This window comes from Topomyia yanbarensis, chromosome 2, assembly GCF_030247195.1.
Source record: "Topomyia yanbarensis strain Yona2022 chromosome 2, ASM3024719v1, whole genome shotgun sequence".
Classification (NCBI taxonomy): domain Eukaryota; kingdom Metazoa; phylum Arthropoda; class Insecta; order Diptera; family Culicidae; genus Topomyia; species Topomyia yanbarensis.
In genome coordinates, this window is record NC_080671.1 from 381651621 (window position 1) to 381665716 (window position 14096).

Here is a 14096-nt window from a genome sequence, read left to right on the forward strand (position 1 = left end):
TTTTTCCCGTAGAGAAACTCACCAAATAATATTATAAAACTCATCGTTTATCTACTACTCTAACCATATTGATTTTTTGACACATTTACGAATAGCACATATAAACTATGTGTGAAACATTATGTATTTTTCCAATGTCCCGACTACATATGATAAATATATTGACAACTCTTAAAGTTTATGTATCACCCATCTTTTCAATTTCTTAAACACATCTTAAATGTGTGTAAACATCATAATTATCACCGAAGCACGTTATAATTATGTGTCACACATGATAATTATGTGTTTGCAAGCATATAGAATTCATGTATTGCCACCTACTCGTAGTAACAAGGATGAAACATATTTGTATTTGGTAGAGGCTATTTACACACATTTCGAATTAAGCTCAAACGTCTGTTATCTGTGGTAAACTGAATTTACTGTTTTTCTCTCCGCGTGTCTTTATATTTAAATATCGTCTTCGAATTAAATTTTATGAACGTGTTCCAGTGTGTTTACGATGCCTTGCGAGTATTTTATTCTAAAATTATAAACGAACTTTTCAAGTTTAATTATTGTATAGTAAAATAATTATAGTATAGAAGATGATACTATTGAAACCGGTGTTATTACCAACCGTTAAGTATCTACTCCAAGTGAGGCAGTTATCAGTAAGAAATAGTCTATTCAAACGAGCTGAAGAGATTATCAAGCAAGTGGACCCTTATTGCAAAATCCGAATCCGATGCAACTACAACTTGACCATTGCTCCATATGATTTACTAGACTGTCCTGATTCAAATATTTTAAAGATGACTCTCGGTAGTAAGGCGGACGATATTAACGTAGAATCCAACGACAATGAAGTAAATATAGTAGACAGCCGCTCAGGGTCTCCGATCAGCTGTTTATTAGAAATACCCATCAAAGCTGATTTGGAAATTGATAATTTAGGAGATACCAAGATTTCCGAACTATACAGTGATCAGATTCAAGTTCGGTCTGCCGGTAATATCGTGACGAAAAATTTGCGAAGTTCATTAATTGATTTGCGAAGTAGTCGCGGCAATATTTCCTGTGGAGGAATTACGTTGGCCCAAACCATCAAAGTTGTAACTGATGGCGAGGGCAACATATTGCTCAATAAGCTACAAGGCGGTGATGTCGACGCAGAAACCAAACTAGGCAACATTTCCGTCAGTTCGAGTTACTGCAATAGCTCCAGGTTTAAGACAGAAAACGGTAACCTATTTCTTAAAAATATTCACAAGCTCTGCCGGGTATCAACCAAAGGGAGTGGCCGGTTAGTTATGAGTAAAATGCCTATAAATTATTAGTATATGCAATAAAGTTAAAAATTCATTTTATTTATAGACGGATTCTATGGTACTCTGCTGGCAAACGTCGCCAGTCCGGAAGTAGATCTTCAACTATCGGAAATAATCGGACGATGCAGTGTAACTGCCGAATCGGCTGAAAAGCTAGTATTAGCTATTAACGATACAATTTGTGAAAATGCTGAAATCGCTATTACATCTAGGCAACTTGAGATTGATCCCAGCTTCGACAGCGATCAGCATGCTGAACAGAAGAAATCTGGTGAATTTATTTTCGGTAATACAACTACTCAAAATAAACTGCAAGTTGAAGGCGGAAAACTTGTGCAGCTGAGAAAGATGTCTTGGGCTGATACGTTAGGGCTTGATTTGAAAATGGACAAAACATAAAATGGAATGGCTCGAAAAAATGCTAGTGCTCAATAAATTGGTAGGTGTATGTCACAATCAAAATCTACATGATGCGTATTTATAACATACTGTCCGAATACACCATGATCTGATGATAGACGCTGGCCTCATAAGTCAATCGTATTCTTGACCCCTGATTAAAAGAGTGTAAATGACATACACATACTACACATAGACATTTTTCGATCTCAATGAAATGAATCGAATGGTACATATAATTAATATATAATGAATATATATTAATATAATATATGAATCTCGGCCCTCTGAACCTCGGATAAAAAGTTGATTTTTAGAATGATTGCATTGCCTTTCTTTATGCGAGAAAGGTAAAAGTGTCTATGTTAAGGAATTTATCTTATTCCATCCCCTCCCCTATTCTCTCTAAAACCATTGGTTTAGTCAAAAATATTTTTATCTTTCTTACTACTGTATTCGGATAACTGTGGTGTGCGTGTCGTGAAATGCTTCGTGCATGTAAATTTCTGAATAGCATATCTTCTATCCGACCTCACAACTCGTGATGTTTGTGCTGCCACAGTCAATATAACTGTTGCTAACATAAATAGGAAATACGTTTATTGTTCGCCTTATTTGCCGCATCACCTTCTGATGATTTTAACCCTCGAACGATTTTGTGGGGTACATTTGTACCCCAGAGCTATTGGCAATACCTGTTATTCCGTTAGGGTTTATTTTAATTGCAAGCAAACTTTCTCATAAATCAATTTCATTATTAAACTTCCATAAAAACGGGTGACCATTCGTCCTGGTTTCCCAGGACATGTCCTGGTTTTTAGCTGACTGTCATGGGATATCGAAAAAAATGCTTGATTTGTCCTATTTTTTTCCTCCGAGCGTAATTTGTTCAAGTCAGCCTGCGCTATATTCCAGGTCGCAGTGACAGACCCGTAGCCAGGATTTTGTTCCTGGAGGGGCTTAAAAATTATTGGATAAATGTACTAATTTTGATGATTTGAAATAGTCACTGAAGACTGAATGTTATTATGAAAAGTTCTTAGTGAAAACAGACACTAAAAATATGTTATTTGTTACAAGAATCGCAAGCTAGTCCCACGTAGATAGGGAATCCCATAGAACATGAGACTGACTTGCGATTATGGGCAGTATAGTGCATCGATGAATTGAATTTGATCATTTTTATTATTGTGCCTTGCAGGATAATCGCTCGATATGCGATTATATGAAAGCTCAATTGAGATAGGCGCGTGACAGCCGCCTATATAAATGTGTAGGCAGCTTTTTCCTTGAAGCTTTCGAAAAGCACACAGCTGGCAGAAAAATAAAGCTCCACTGGAATCTGCTTGCGGAGCAACTGCGGCTATATTTGATGCGCCTTTCAGACGCCCGCAATGTGAGATTTTATTATAAGCGCGACAATAATTTACAAGTTACAATTTTCTCTAGTTACAAAAATGAATATTAAAGAGTTCAAAGTATTTAGGGGTGCTTGAACATGCAACGTATTCTAGACTACACTACAGACGCTAAATTGGAATGAATAGAAAAATATTTAAAAATCCCGTATCGCGAAACTTCACACGCATTCGCTAATCAAATTAGATGTGTTCCAGTACCAGGAAAAACTGGAAGTACTCCGGAGCAAACAGGGAGCAAATCGTTCCAGTATTATCTTCTTTTCTTTTTCATCTTCTGGTAGCAAATCGGAGTGAAAAGGAGCAAAAATTGTTTGCTCCGGAGCAGCAGGGAGTGACTTCCGTGTACTGGAACAAACCTATTGTGTTCCGCTGATTGAGTTCTTGTCGGCCAGTCTCACGAACACCAATGCAGCTTACTGGTTGAAAACAATCCCATTTGCTTTTGCCGTCTTTGTTTATTATTTTCCACCAGTTAGTGAAGTAGTATTTGTGTCATGTGACGTGTACGTACATGAGCCGTAGAAAAGTCTATGGAAGACCAAACCAACGTCATGGTTATCTTCATGGATAGGAACATATCGACACAGATCTTTCATTAGGGTCTAAGTCGCAATGTACTCAAATGGAGAAAAATCAGTTTCAATATTCGGCGATGCTTTTCTAAATGTAGTTTTTATTGTAGGTATAAATTACTTTATGACCATATGTTTTTCCTGAAGCATCTTTGGTTAAACCTTATGACAACATAACAAAGAATTTAATTCCTATCTCGACAAACATATGATTACGGCCTAAAAGCCAACTGTCAAAATCCACTTTGAATGGAAATTTTAGACAAACCGTTACTAGTCGAACACAGTTCACAACAGTTTATGAAAGAGAAAACTTTTCTCTTTCGTTTATTACCAATATCTGTGATTGGCGTGTAACGGTTTGTCCGGAATTTCCATTCAAAGTGGATTTTGACAGTTGGCTTTTAGGCCGTAATCATATGTTTGTCGAGCTATGTGCTTTTAGTGGGTAGAAACTAAATGCTTAAACCCAACTTGCATTCCAGTCGTGATTTCGCCCGTCAGCAACCACCATTTGCGAAAGGGCTAAACCATGAACATAATTTTCAAAAGGGCGCGGAAAATCGGCTAAACTAAAGAGACTAGACAAACAACAAAGAGACGCCATGTTCCGTTTGGAATTCCAATTTTACTGTCAATGTCATTCCAAACGAACAAGAGAGTTGTCAATCGTAAATGTTTAGCATTATGTGGCATCGTTTTTAAGGAAGTATTGTTATGCAATTCATTAAAATTACTAAAGATTTTAAAGATAAAAATTATATCCTCAAACCAAATTTGTTACAATACCATCGTGTTTAGAAACGCTAAAGAGAAAAGGGCTTGGTTTTATGGGAGCACGAAATTCAGCATGAGGGTAACGAATACCAAATGATGCAAATAATAAATTTTGGCCTAATATTGTTTTGCTGCTGCACAATATGATTCCTGCGGATATAACTATGTTTTAGCTGGTCGAGGAACTCAGCAGACCAGAAGCCGCGTCGGATTTTTATATTGGTTAGAAGAAACAAACGGAATAACAACAAACAAGTTTGGTGAGGCTTGCACATTTGCAGTGTTGCCTGTGACCTGTAGCCTGGTTGCTAGTTGAATTATTTTCACTGAATTAAGATGACGTCTCTTTGTTATTCTAGTCTCTTTAGGCTAAGCGACTCTGTCTTGCTGGGTAGAACTGGGTAAATATGCGAGTTTGACAGTATACTTTTTAAAATGGGGCTCAGCAAATGGGCGTATAGAAACCCAATGTAAATGAAAAGTCGCGTGCATCTCTTCTTCAAATTTCATGAAAATATCTAAATATTCGAATGTTTATGTGCAACAACTATCGAGTAGACATGATCATAGTAGATATTGCTTATCATTTATATAATAGAACAGCCGTTTCAAGAATCATATTGTGAATAATAACCGTACGCTCCGGTTCTGTCTAAACATGTAAGTTTAGCCTTTATATTCCATATGAGAAGAAGGGCCTAATTCGAAATCTCGAAGAAAATGCATGTTTCGCCGTTTTGTTTTCTTTAATTATAAATCGAACTAAAAACCATTTTAAACTAATTTTCACATCAATCTTGTAGTATTTTTGTCGCGTAATGTCATAATAGCGAAAACGCAGTTTGTTTACATTTGCGATTTAAGCCCTAATGAAAGATTTATGTCGATATCAGTGTGAAATCCAAGTTTACCGTTGCAAAGAATGTCCGAATAAAGTGAATGTCAAAATTTGCTTTAAATTTTCTAATCAAGCAGGCGATTTGTAGATGCGTAAAATAGGTTCAACATCTATTTCCATGATCAGGCGTCTCGTTGCTATTACTAGTTCTGTGACTTCACCCGAAGTTTGCGTTAAGGGGGGAGTAAATGTTTCAGCGTAAAAAAATCAGTTTTTTGCCATTTTTTTTAGAAAGATGGGTGAAGCGAGTTGATGAAAACTTTTGTACATTGTACTACATCATTTCAATAACATCCTGTAATTTTTTCATGCAAATTTTTTTACAAGCGACTCGGTGACGAAGCTTTTTGTGGAACGTCCCTAGAAAAACACGATTTGCGGTGTTAACTACCATTCAAAAACTACTTGACCGATTCATTTCAAACTTTGCATACAAATTCTATGTTAAAATACCTAACCCCTACGTTGAGTTGTTGAAATAATTTGTCAATTAGGGATCATCCATAAATGACATATGGGGGAGGGGGGAGTTTTGTATTTTGTGATGATGTGTGTCGACAGGGGGGGTAGGGGGTCATGTCATGCTACTTAGCTTTTTTAAAGGGGAATAGAATAGAATTTTTAAAAAAGTTACGGGGAAAAGGGGGGGGGCAGAGTTACCGTCAAGCTACGTAATTACCAGGGGGGTATTTAGAGGTTTGTAACGAAATGCTACGATGGGAGAAGGGGTTGTTAAATCACTCAAAAAATGCTACGTCATTTATGGATCATCCCTTAATGGGTTTTTTTGCTAATAAAATGGCGAAATTGCTATTTTCAAGGGAAATTCCGCCGATTTATGAGTAGATAGCCCCCTTACTTGAAATATTATCTCGAAAACTCAACGTAGGGGTTAGGTATTTTTAACATAGAATGTGTATTTCACTACAAAGCAAGAACCTTAGCTTTATTGACTTTCAGCAATCTTAGAAAACCGTTGTGACTTGATAAGATTACCTAGAATAAGTATATATTATATGTGAATATTTGAAGGTTTTTTCCGAATTTATGGGTTTTTGGACAATGAAGTTATTACAAGCATTGTGGGTATCTTTTTGTCCTAATGTCCATCGATTTGTTGCAAAAGAGAATGAGGCTACTAATGAGGGAAGAATGGAACTTTGTTAACATCAAAATGACCTTCTTGGCACTACTGTGGCCTCCGAAGATAGTCAGTATGGCCTCGGAATAGATGACTCTGTGTAGGTCGAATATTACTCACACTAACATTGCACAATATTGACATGCAATTATCTCAAAATCGTATTTTTTCGAAAAAGTCTTCGCGGTGACAACGATTACTTGGCATATACTAAACTGATCGATTTGAAACCTTCTCCGTTTCATTTCTTATTAGAATGGCTTCTTCGTGAAAGAAGGAATTTTATTCTGAGTATGCATCTATTTTTAGGTAAAAAAAACTAACATTGTAAGTCATCTAAATTCAAATATTTCAAAAAAAGTGGTACCATTTTGCAAAAAATGAGAATCTTATAAAATCTTTCGTTCTTGAAGGGCGTCCAGGCATGTACCAAACAAAACGTATCAGTTTTTTCATTAGAGATAAACTATTCTTGATTTATTATTGTCACCGCGCATGCAGCTCAAAATAAGGTGATCCGTTGCAAACGCCATATTACTGTCAATTTGCAAGCTTTAGCTACATAAAAATTACTACGAATACCTTTAAACATGTACTACAACATATGTAAAACAGTATTACGAAAATCTATAACAATGATGAAATAAAAAATCGCGAATTTATCAAATATTTTTGAAAGCTGAGTAGATTAACCCCTTAACTAGTCCATCGATTCGGTGCCTTTCAAATTGATATCTGAGCTGTTCCAAATTTTGTGGTAGCCGATTATGAGTGGAAACCCATTTCTGCCACAGCATGAAAAACTTTTCTAACCCTGCAACGGTTTCGTAACTTTTTACGTAAACGGTTTTGTGGGGTACATTCGTACCCCAGAACTAAAACCGCTCAAATATGCCTAGTTTTTATTGAATTTATAAATAAATTGAATAGTTGTATCCAAAAATAAGCCAAGCGAAGCAACCTTTTCAAAAACATTCGTGTTTTGTAAATTTCATTTTGCAATATTTCATTTTTTATAGAACAAGTCTTTAAAATACGGCAAAATCCCCCTTTTTCCTTAATATTGCTATAACTTCGGAAGTTTCTAACAGATTTTGACCATCCATACGGTGTTGTAAAGATTTTTAAATTGCCTTTTGAACAAATAGAAAATAATTCAAAAACCTACCAGAATGTGTATTTATACCGATGCTTGTTTGAACACAAAACGCCAATACAAACAGGAAATATACAGCAATATGCAGTGACCAAGTTAAAACAAAAAGGCGTCGAAGGGACAGGCCAGTGCATTGTACGTCCCAGAGGCTGCTCTACAGAAGATGAGCAATTGAGTGGTGCATAGTATATATTATATACAAATTATGTTTGGTAGATCTTGCAGAATAGAACACGTTGCATGAAAGGGTTGTCTTCATTTCTAGAGACAAAAATATATGACGCGGAAAAACCGCCAACTTACTCCAGTAGACCGGCCACAATTTTGATTTTTTTTCGGAACACTGTTAATTCAAATGGTAATTGGATGCACAAATCATATGCAAAATATGAGCTTTGTCCGATAGCTCTAGTTTACCCACAAGAGGTTTCAAGTTTCTATAGTAATATGTATGAAAACTCGAAAAGTAAAACTTCAAATCCAATAAAAAAAAATCCATAATAACTCTGCATACCTCAAAACTTATGGTCGTGTAGCTTATTTTATAACGAACAGCTTTGTTGAAGATTGCGTAGTGATTGGAGGTTCCCCCACAAACTTATTTAACTTTGAAGACCAACCGATTTTTTTGAAATTTCCTATTCTAAGCATGTACGAGAAAGAGAGGCAACGCATAACTTTATATGAGAATATCTTTTTACCGCACAACCGGATCAATTGGCAATGTTTCGCAATGTTGATCCTTCTACCTTAATCTATATATCTGCAGATTTTGGGATGCACAAGATGATTCTCGCATTTTGTACTGAATTTATTGTTTCTATTGCCTATTTTTCATATATTTTCACATACAAATTTGAAAACTCTTGTGAGTGAGCTAGAGTTTTCGGAAAAAGCTCATATTTGACAAGTGGTATGTGAGGCTAATTACCTTTTGATCTAACAGTGTTCCGAAAAAGCCAAAATTGTTGCCGGTCTATTACCCCAGCCTCGGGGTAAGTTGGCGGTATGTATGGAGTAAATTGGCGGACTGCCAGAAAATAAGCAATCCAATGGAAATACAATTACATAAGTGGTCCATATGAAATGTACCGATTGTCTTTTCAATAAAACTGTATAGTATTCATTATATTTCAGTCTCAATACCCCGTCATTTTAAGTTCGACACGTCCTCCATATTCAAAAGCAAATTTTCGAAATTCTTCAGGCGATTGGTTGAAATAATTGCCCCCCGCATTGACGAGAGACACAAGAAAAAGTTTGTATTACTTTGGAGTGAATTCCAAAAATAAAAATATATGATGACTATTTTTGCACTATAAATAGTACCGCCAACTTGCCCCGTGTGCGTTACCGCCAACTTACCCTAACCGCATATTTTATAAAAAGGATTTAAAAAATTACTTTTGGGTTTGAATAGGTATTATATCTATACGGATGCTGAAAGCTCTTTTCACGCACTATCGCAAAATATAATCGTTCGGGGAATAGATTGAAAACAACCTTAAATAACACAAAATGTTTAAAATTAAGAAAATTTACAAAGTTCGCTCAAAAACACAACATCGCCCACAGCTTCTACAAAACATAATATTTTGTAACAAAAACACATTGGATAATGGGTTTCACATTACTTGAGGTACACAATGATAGACAGCGCTATATGTCTATTAGAAACGTAGAAATGGGGGTTCCGCCAACTTACCCCAACCGCCAACTAGCACCGGGCTCCCCTATATACTAAAATATATCAACAAAAAAAATTGTCTTGTAAACAGGATCATGCTCATAAGAAATGTTATATAGTACTGTATCTATTAAATTTTATATGACTTTGAATATTGAAAATCACCTCAGCACCCCTGGATTAGCTTAACATTTGATTTTCAACCAGAATAAGCAATAGTTTAGGTTCTGTTCGCCTTTTGTTCTATAAGACACGCCACTGTGCACCGTAAAATTTATTGCATTTGTTTGTCCGAGCGTAACCAGTTAGAACTACGGGTACAAAATTTGGTACATAACCAAAACAGCTTGAATTCACCAAAATTTCGGTAGACCTTTGGCATCGTAAAAATCTTCCACACACAGATCTGCACTACAGGCAAGCATTCCGCTTGCCTTGCACTCACAAACGTTGCAGCGATTGCGAAAAATTTGCCCTTCGAAACAATTTGGCCGCCACCGGTCATTGGCTGAAGTGCCGGCTGCTCTAACCGCTTGTTCGACAGCGGCCAGTAAAGCTTGGTCGTACGAGCAAAAGCGTTGCTTCGATTCTCCTATCACCAGGCAGCTTATGAAATCCGTGCTAGATCCAATCGTTCGCTTGGGTCGGTCGATATTTGCCCATTCCAATTGTGCTGGGACTATTTGAGGTGAGGAAGCGCTGCATAGATATGAATGTACTGAATGGATATAAATTTAAATTTAATTCAATCTACCCGATTCTGCAATTTTATTTTACCTGTAGCACCTGCTGCACATGAAATAAATACCGAAAGGCAGACGGATATCGCAAGTAATGCCATGTGACCCATTTTGTACAGAGGACTATTAATTTTTTGAAGTGGCAGATGAAGTTTCCCGTTCTGGTTCCTATCGGTTGCTATTCGAACTGTGAATTAATCAAAGAGTGAAATGCATCTGGCAGTTATACATCTCGGTTAGCCTTCGCGCTGCCGTTATAAATAAATGAATCAGAAGATAAGAATAGTTGATTGTCACTTAAACAGGTCAATTTCAACATAATGGTCAACATTACGTATAAATGCAGTATACTTTAGTTACGCTTTTAGTGAATCTGTATTTACAAACAAATTACGCATTTTACGGGAATCATTCATACTACTACTATACATAGCGTGACCTAACATGAACTACCGAGATAAAAACTAAAAAAAGAATTTGAAACGTACTAGTGGACTGGGGATAATAAAACCAACGACAATTTGCAATATGCTTGCATGGTAGGTATGTTGTAGATTATTTATTTTCTGCGCAATATTGTCTATTAATGGCCCCAAACAAACAATATCTCAAAACGAATATCATGTAACATCGATGACAGAGTAGTGGGACTAAGGTCAAGTTACTTCCGGGTCTTGTAAAACTGGTCAGGTCAATTTAGGCACAGACGTCCATCTTAAGCGTAAAAGTTGAGTAAAAAGCTGTTTGGAGTTGGAATTGTTATAGTTTAGGGAAAAAGTAAATCACTCTCGATGGCCGGCCATCCAGAGATTAAACACAAGAAAATCATAACTAAACATCTTTTTGCTCTGAGTATTTGTATACTTGGAGACTAACCGTCCCACCGCATCCTACACCTATAGCTGTGCTTCAATCCAACCCCGTGATACCTATGGAAGTGTCGCTGAGTCGGTGGCCTTCCCTAAGTAAGTATTACATCAACATTTCCTACCCTATCCTAGGTATCGGTGAAAAAGTAATGGCCGGCAATGAAGTTTCTCATGCCAGATTGGTTTACTGAATTCAAAAAAAAAAGTTCATTCCCGATCATTTATCTCACAAGAAAGATGAATTAAACTTTCTATAGGTAACAAACGCTATTTTTCGGATTTGAACGGCATTTAAATATTTTTTGAACGATATTCAATTAGCAAGAGATTGGAAAGTGAAGTATATTTTTCAATATTATGAGCCATAGTACTCAAGGGAGAGCAAGGAGTTGAAGGAAGAAAGTTTAGAAAAGCGTGGAAAAGGGTCATTAGCAAGCTTAGAGTTTACCGGCGACTTGACCCTTTGTTTGCTACCGCAGGAGTCAGGATCTTTTGGCATTAGAAATGCGAATCAGCTGAGTCTGCGGCATGTCGGGACGAGCGTAAAGTAACTTTGTACTTAATGCCGTCGAAACCGACAAAAAATTAAGTCAAGGTAAGCTTCCACACTAAGCTAAGAACGTTGATACTCATCGAATGAGCTAGTTTTTGTCCTCACTAATTGCCTGCCGAGGTGTTTTATTTGATCGTCATTTGTGTTTGCATCAACAGTTATGTCGTATGGTCACTGTATGCTGATTGAACTATGGCTCTTAATATTGAAAAATATACTTCACTTTCCAGTCCCTTGCTAATTGAATGTCGTTAAAAACATAAAAAAGGAAAATTGACTCAATCGTAGTCGTTAATAAGTCGTTTCTTGTTTTTGCAAGGCCCTTCTTTTCGTTTAAATAGAAGTTAGGGCGGTTCTAATTTTAGCAAGATCTCAATTCAACTTTTGGACGGTTCGAAATAAAATTTGACTGCTTCAATGAAACTATAGAACAAAATACTTTAGACATTCGCACAGTGACTCTCGAAGCTGGTAATCGTTTTTTCCACTTTTTTGAAGTTTAACCTTATTAAACAAAGCTTGCTAATCTGCTTTTAAGGTTATCTTGAGCGGTCCCCGCCTTGTGTGTGCACTAACACTGTTATTCGACCAGCAGAGCAGTGGTAGTCATTCGTTTCTTGTGAGCTGCCTGGATACCAGAAGATAAGTGCCACTATTATAATACTTACCGCAAGAGGCCCATGCACTTCCTCCTGATAATGATTCGCCTCAAACTATGATGAAGGTCGAAATAAACTCGACTCCCTGACGCAAGCTATATCCATGATCCTCAACCGGGTATTTAAATTTATTGAAGATTTCTCGAGATCTGACGGAGCGATATTTGGCCATGACAAAACTTCGAAAAATGACCCTGATAAGTTTCTGGTGGTGGCAAATACCTTACACAGGAAAATTATATTGCTGGCTGCGGGCCTTTCATGAAGGAACACCAACTAGAAGGGTTCAAATTGACGGGGTCGACTCCAATTCACTGTTGGCTGTTTTAAAGACCCCATGTTTCAGTTAGTGAAGGTCCAGAATCTTCACTATCGTTCAATCGTTTGCATTCAGTATCAGTCACTACTGATGGGACATATGTCTGCTGTACGTGACTACGTCCTCTTTAACAAGGTTCGTCTACCTGTTCTGGCTTTATGCTGCGGGTCATGAACTGTACTAATTGCAAACCACTGGAACACACAGCCTTCCATTGTTGCAGTAAGGTTTGTTATGGGAAATAAGGTTGGGATAAAATGGATGTTTTTTATGGGATCTTGAAACGTTCCTCTAGTGAGGAGAATCCACATGATCTTGCGAAATGTCCCGTGTGCGAATTGCACAAGGAGAAACTAAGCTACGCCACTGCGAATATCTATACTAACTTGTCTACTGACGACTGCGACTTTGATCAACCCTGAGAGGGAACATCTTCTACTGCGCCTGGAAGCAATAGAGAAAGGAGACAAAAATCACCTAAGCTTGGTTGTAAAGGCCAGAAGATATCCCTTCAACGTCCTCTAAAAACAACAGTTGTTGAGGTGGGCGCAGCGTAGTTGGTAAATCGATTGCCTTGTACGCAGCGCACCTGGGTTCGAGTCCCGACCCCGCACATAGGGTTAGAAATTTTTCATAAGAGATTTGTCTAACCCGAAGAGGCGAATGACCTTAAGGTTAAAATTTCTATAATCAAAATTAAAAAAACAACAACAACAGCTTGAGGAGGTACTGGTGTTAAACCGAAGATTTTGATTTCAGAAACCTGAGCTTAGAAAAGAAGCACTACCTAGGTCTTCAAAAACCCGAAGTTTTCCCATATCTCAGCCAGAGAAAGAAACCAGCGTTAATTTAATAAAGTTCTCGGATATTGTTGATCGTATTTTCACCTCCTTAAATATAGGGGAGACTGAGGAGACTTGATCTCCGGGGAGACTTGATCCCATCATTGTAACTCAAAGGCGGATCAGAATACATTAATCGAATATACTATAAAGTTACGTAGTTTTATCTAAACATAAATTTCATTTCCACAGGAAAAAAGAAATTGGACTTTTGGTTAACCGATTTTTTACCGATTTAAAAAAAAGTCTCAGAAGAACTGAAGAAGATTTATTTTTCAAATTTTTAAACTTTTATAAAATTGATAAAATCATCCACTACATACTCTACTTTTGCATACAGAATTACAGGAGAATGTCAATTATATGAATACGTTATGATTGAGCTGATTCTTTTGTTTAACTATATTTTTACTAAAGTTTGCTGAAATAGATGCTATGGGTTCACTTGATCCCTTCAAATTCGTGGAGATTTGATCCCCTTTGCCATACTTCATACACACCACTGAAAATAACCAAATTCACACCAGAACAATTGAAGTCATTGTTGTCATAAAAAAATGTCAAAAATGAACGCTTCATCGTAAAGAAACATAACTAATTGTTTACTACAGTATACGTAGCAACCATTCATCACACATTTGACGTTCCTCAACCATAATAAAGACAGCTTTCAAATAATTGCACGGAGATTTGGGGAATTCTTAAAAAAATCAGGTGAGAGATGCGTAATATGTAATAACAAAAATAACA

The 14096-nt window shown here is 36.8% G+C and overlaps 1 protein-coding gene across 1 annotated transcript; it reads left to right on the forward strand.

Moving 5' to 3' along the window:
- The first annotated feature begins 504 nt into the window (after positions 1-504).
- On the forward strand, positions 505-1757 carry LOC131681642 (uncharacterized). Its single transcript, XM_058962561.1, has 2 exons — positions 505-1299; positions 1360-1757. The coding sequence occupies exons 1-2, from the start codon at positions 591-593 to the stop codon at positions 1710-1712; spliced, it is 1062 nt and encodes a 353-aa protein (XP_058818544.1). The 5' UTR covers positions 505-590; the 3' UTR covers positions 1713-1757.
- Positions 1758-14096: the final 12339 nt, after the last annotated feature.

Excerpts from the sequence above, each read along its gene's own strand:
- LOC131681642 (XM_058962561.1), top strand. The coding sequence starts at position 591 with ATGATACTATTGAAACCGGTGTTATTACCAACCGTTAAGTATCTACTC. Across the intron at positions 1,300-1,359 it reads GAGTGGCCGGTTAGTTATGA|ACGGATTCTATGGTACTCTG; the intron begins GTAAAATGCCTA and ends TTTTATTTATAG.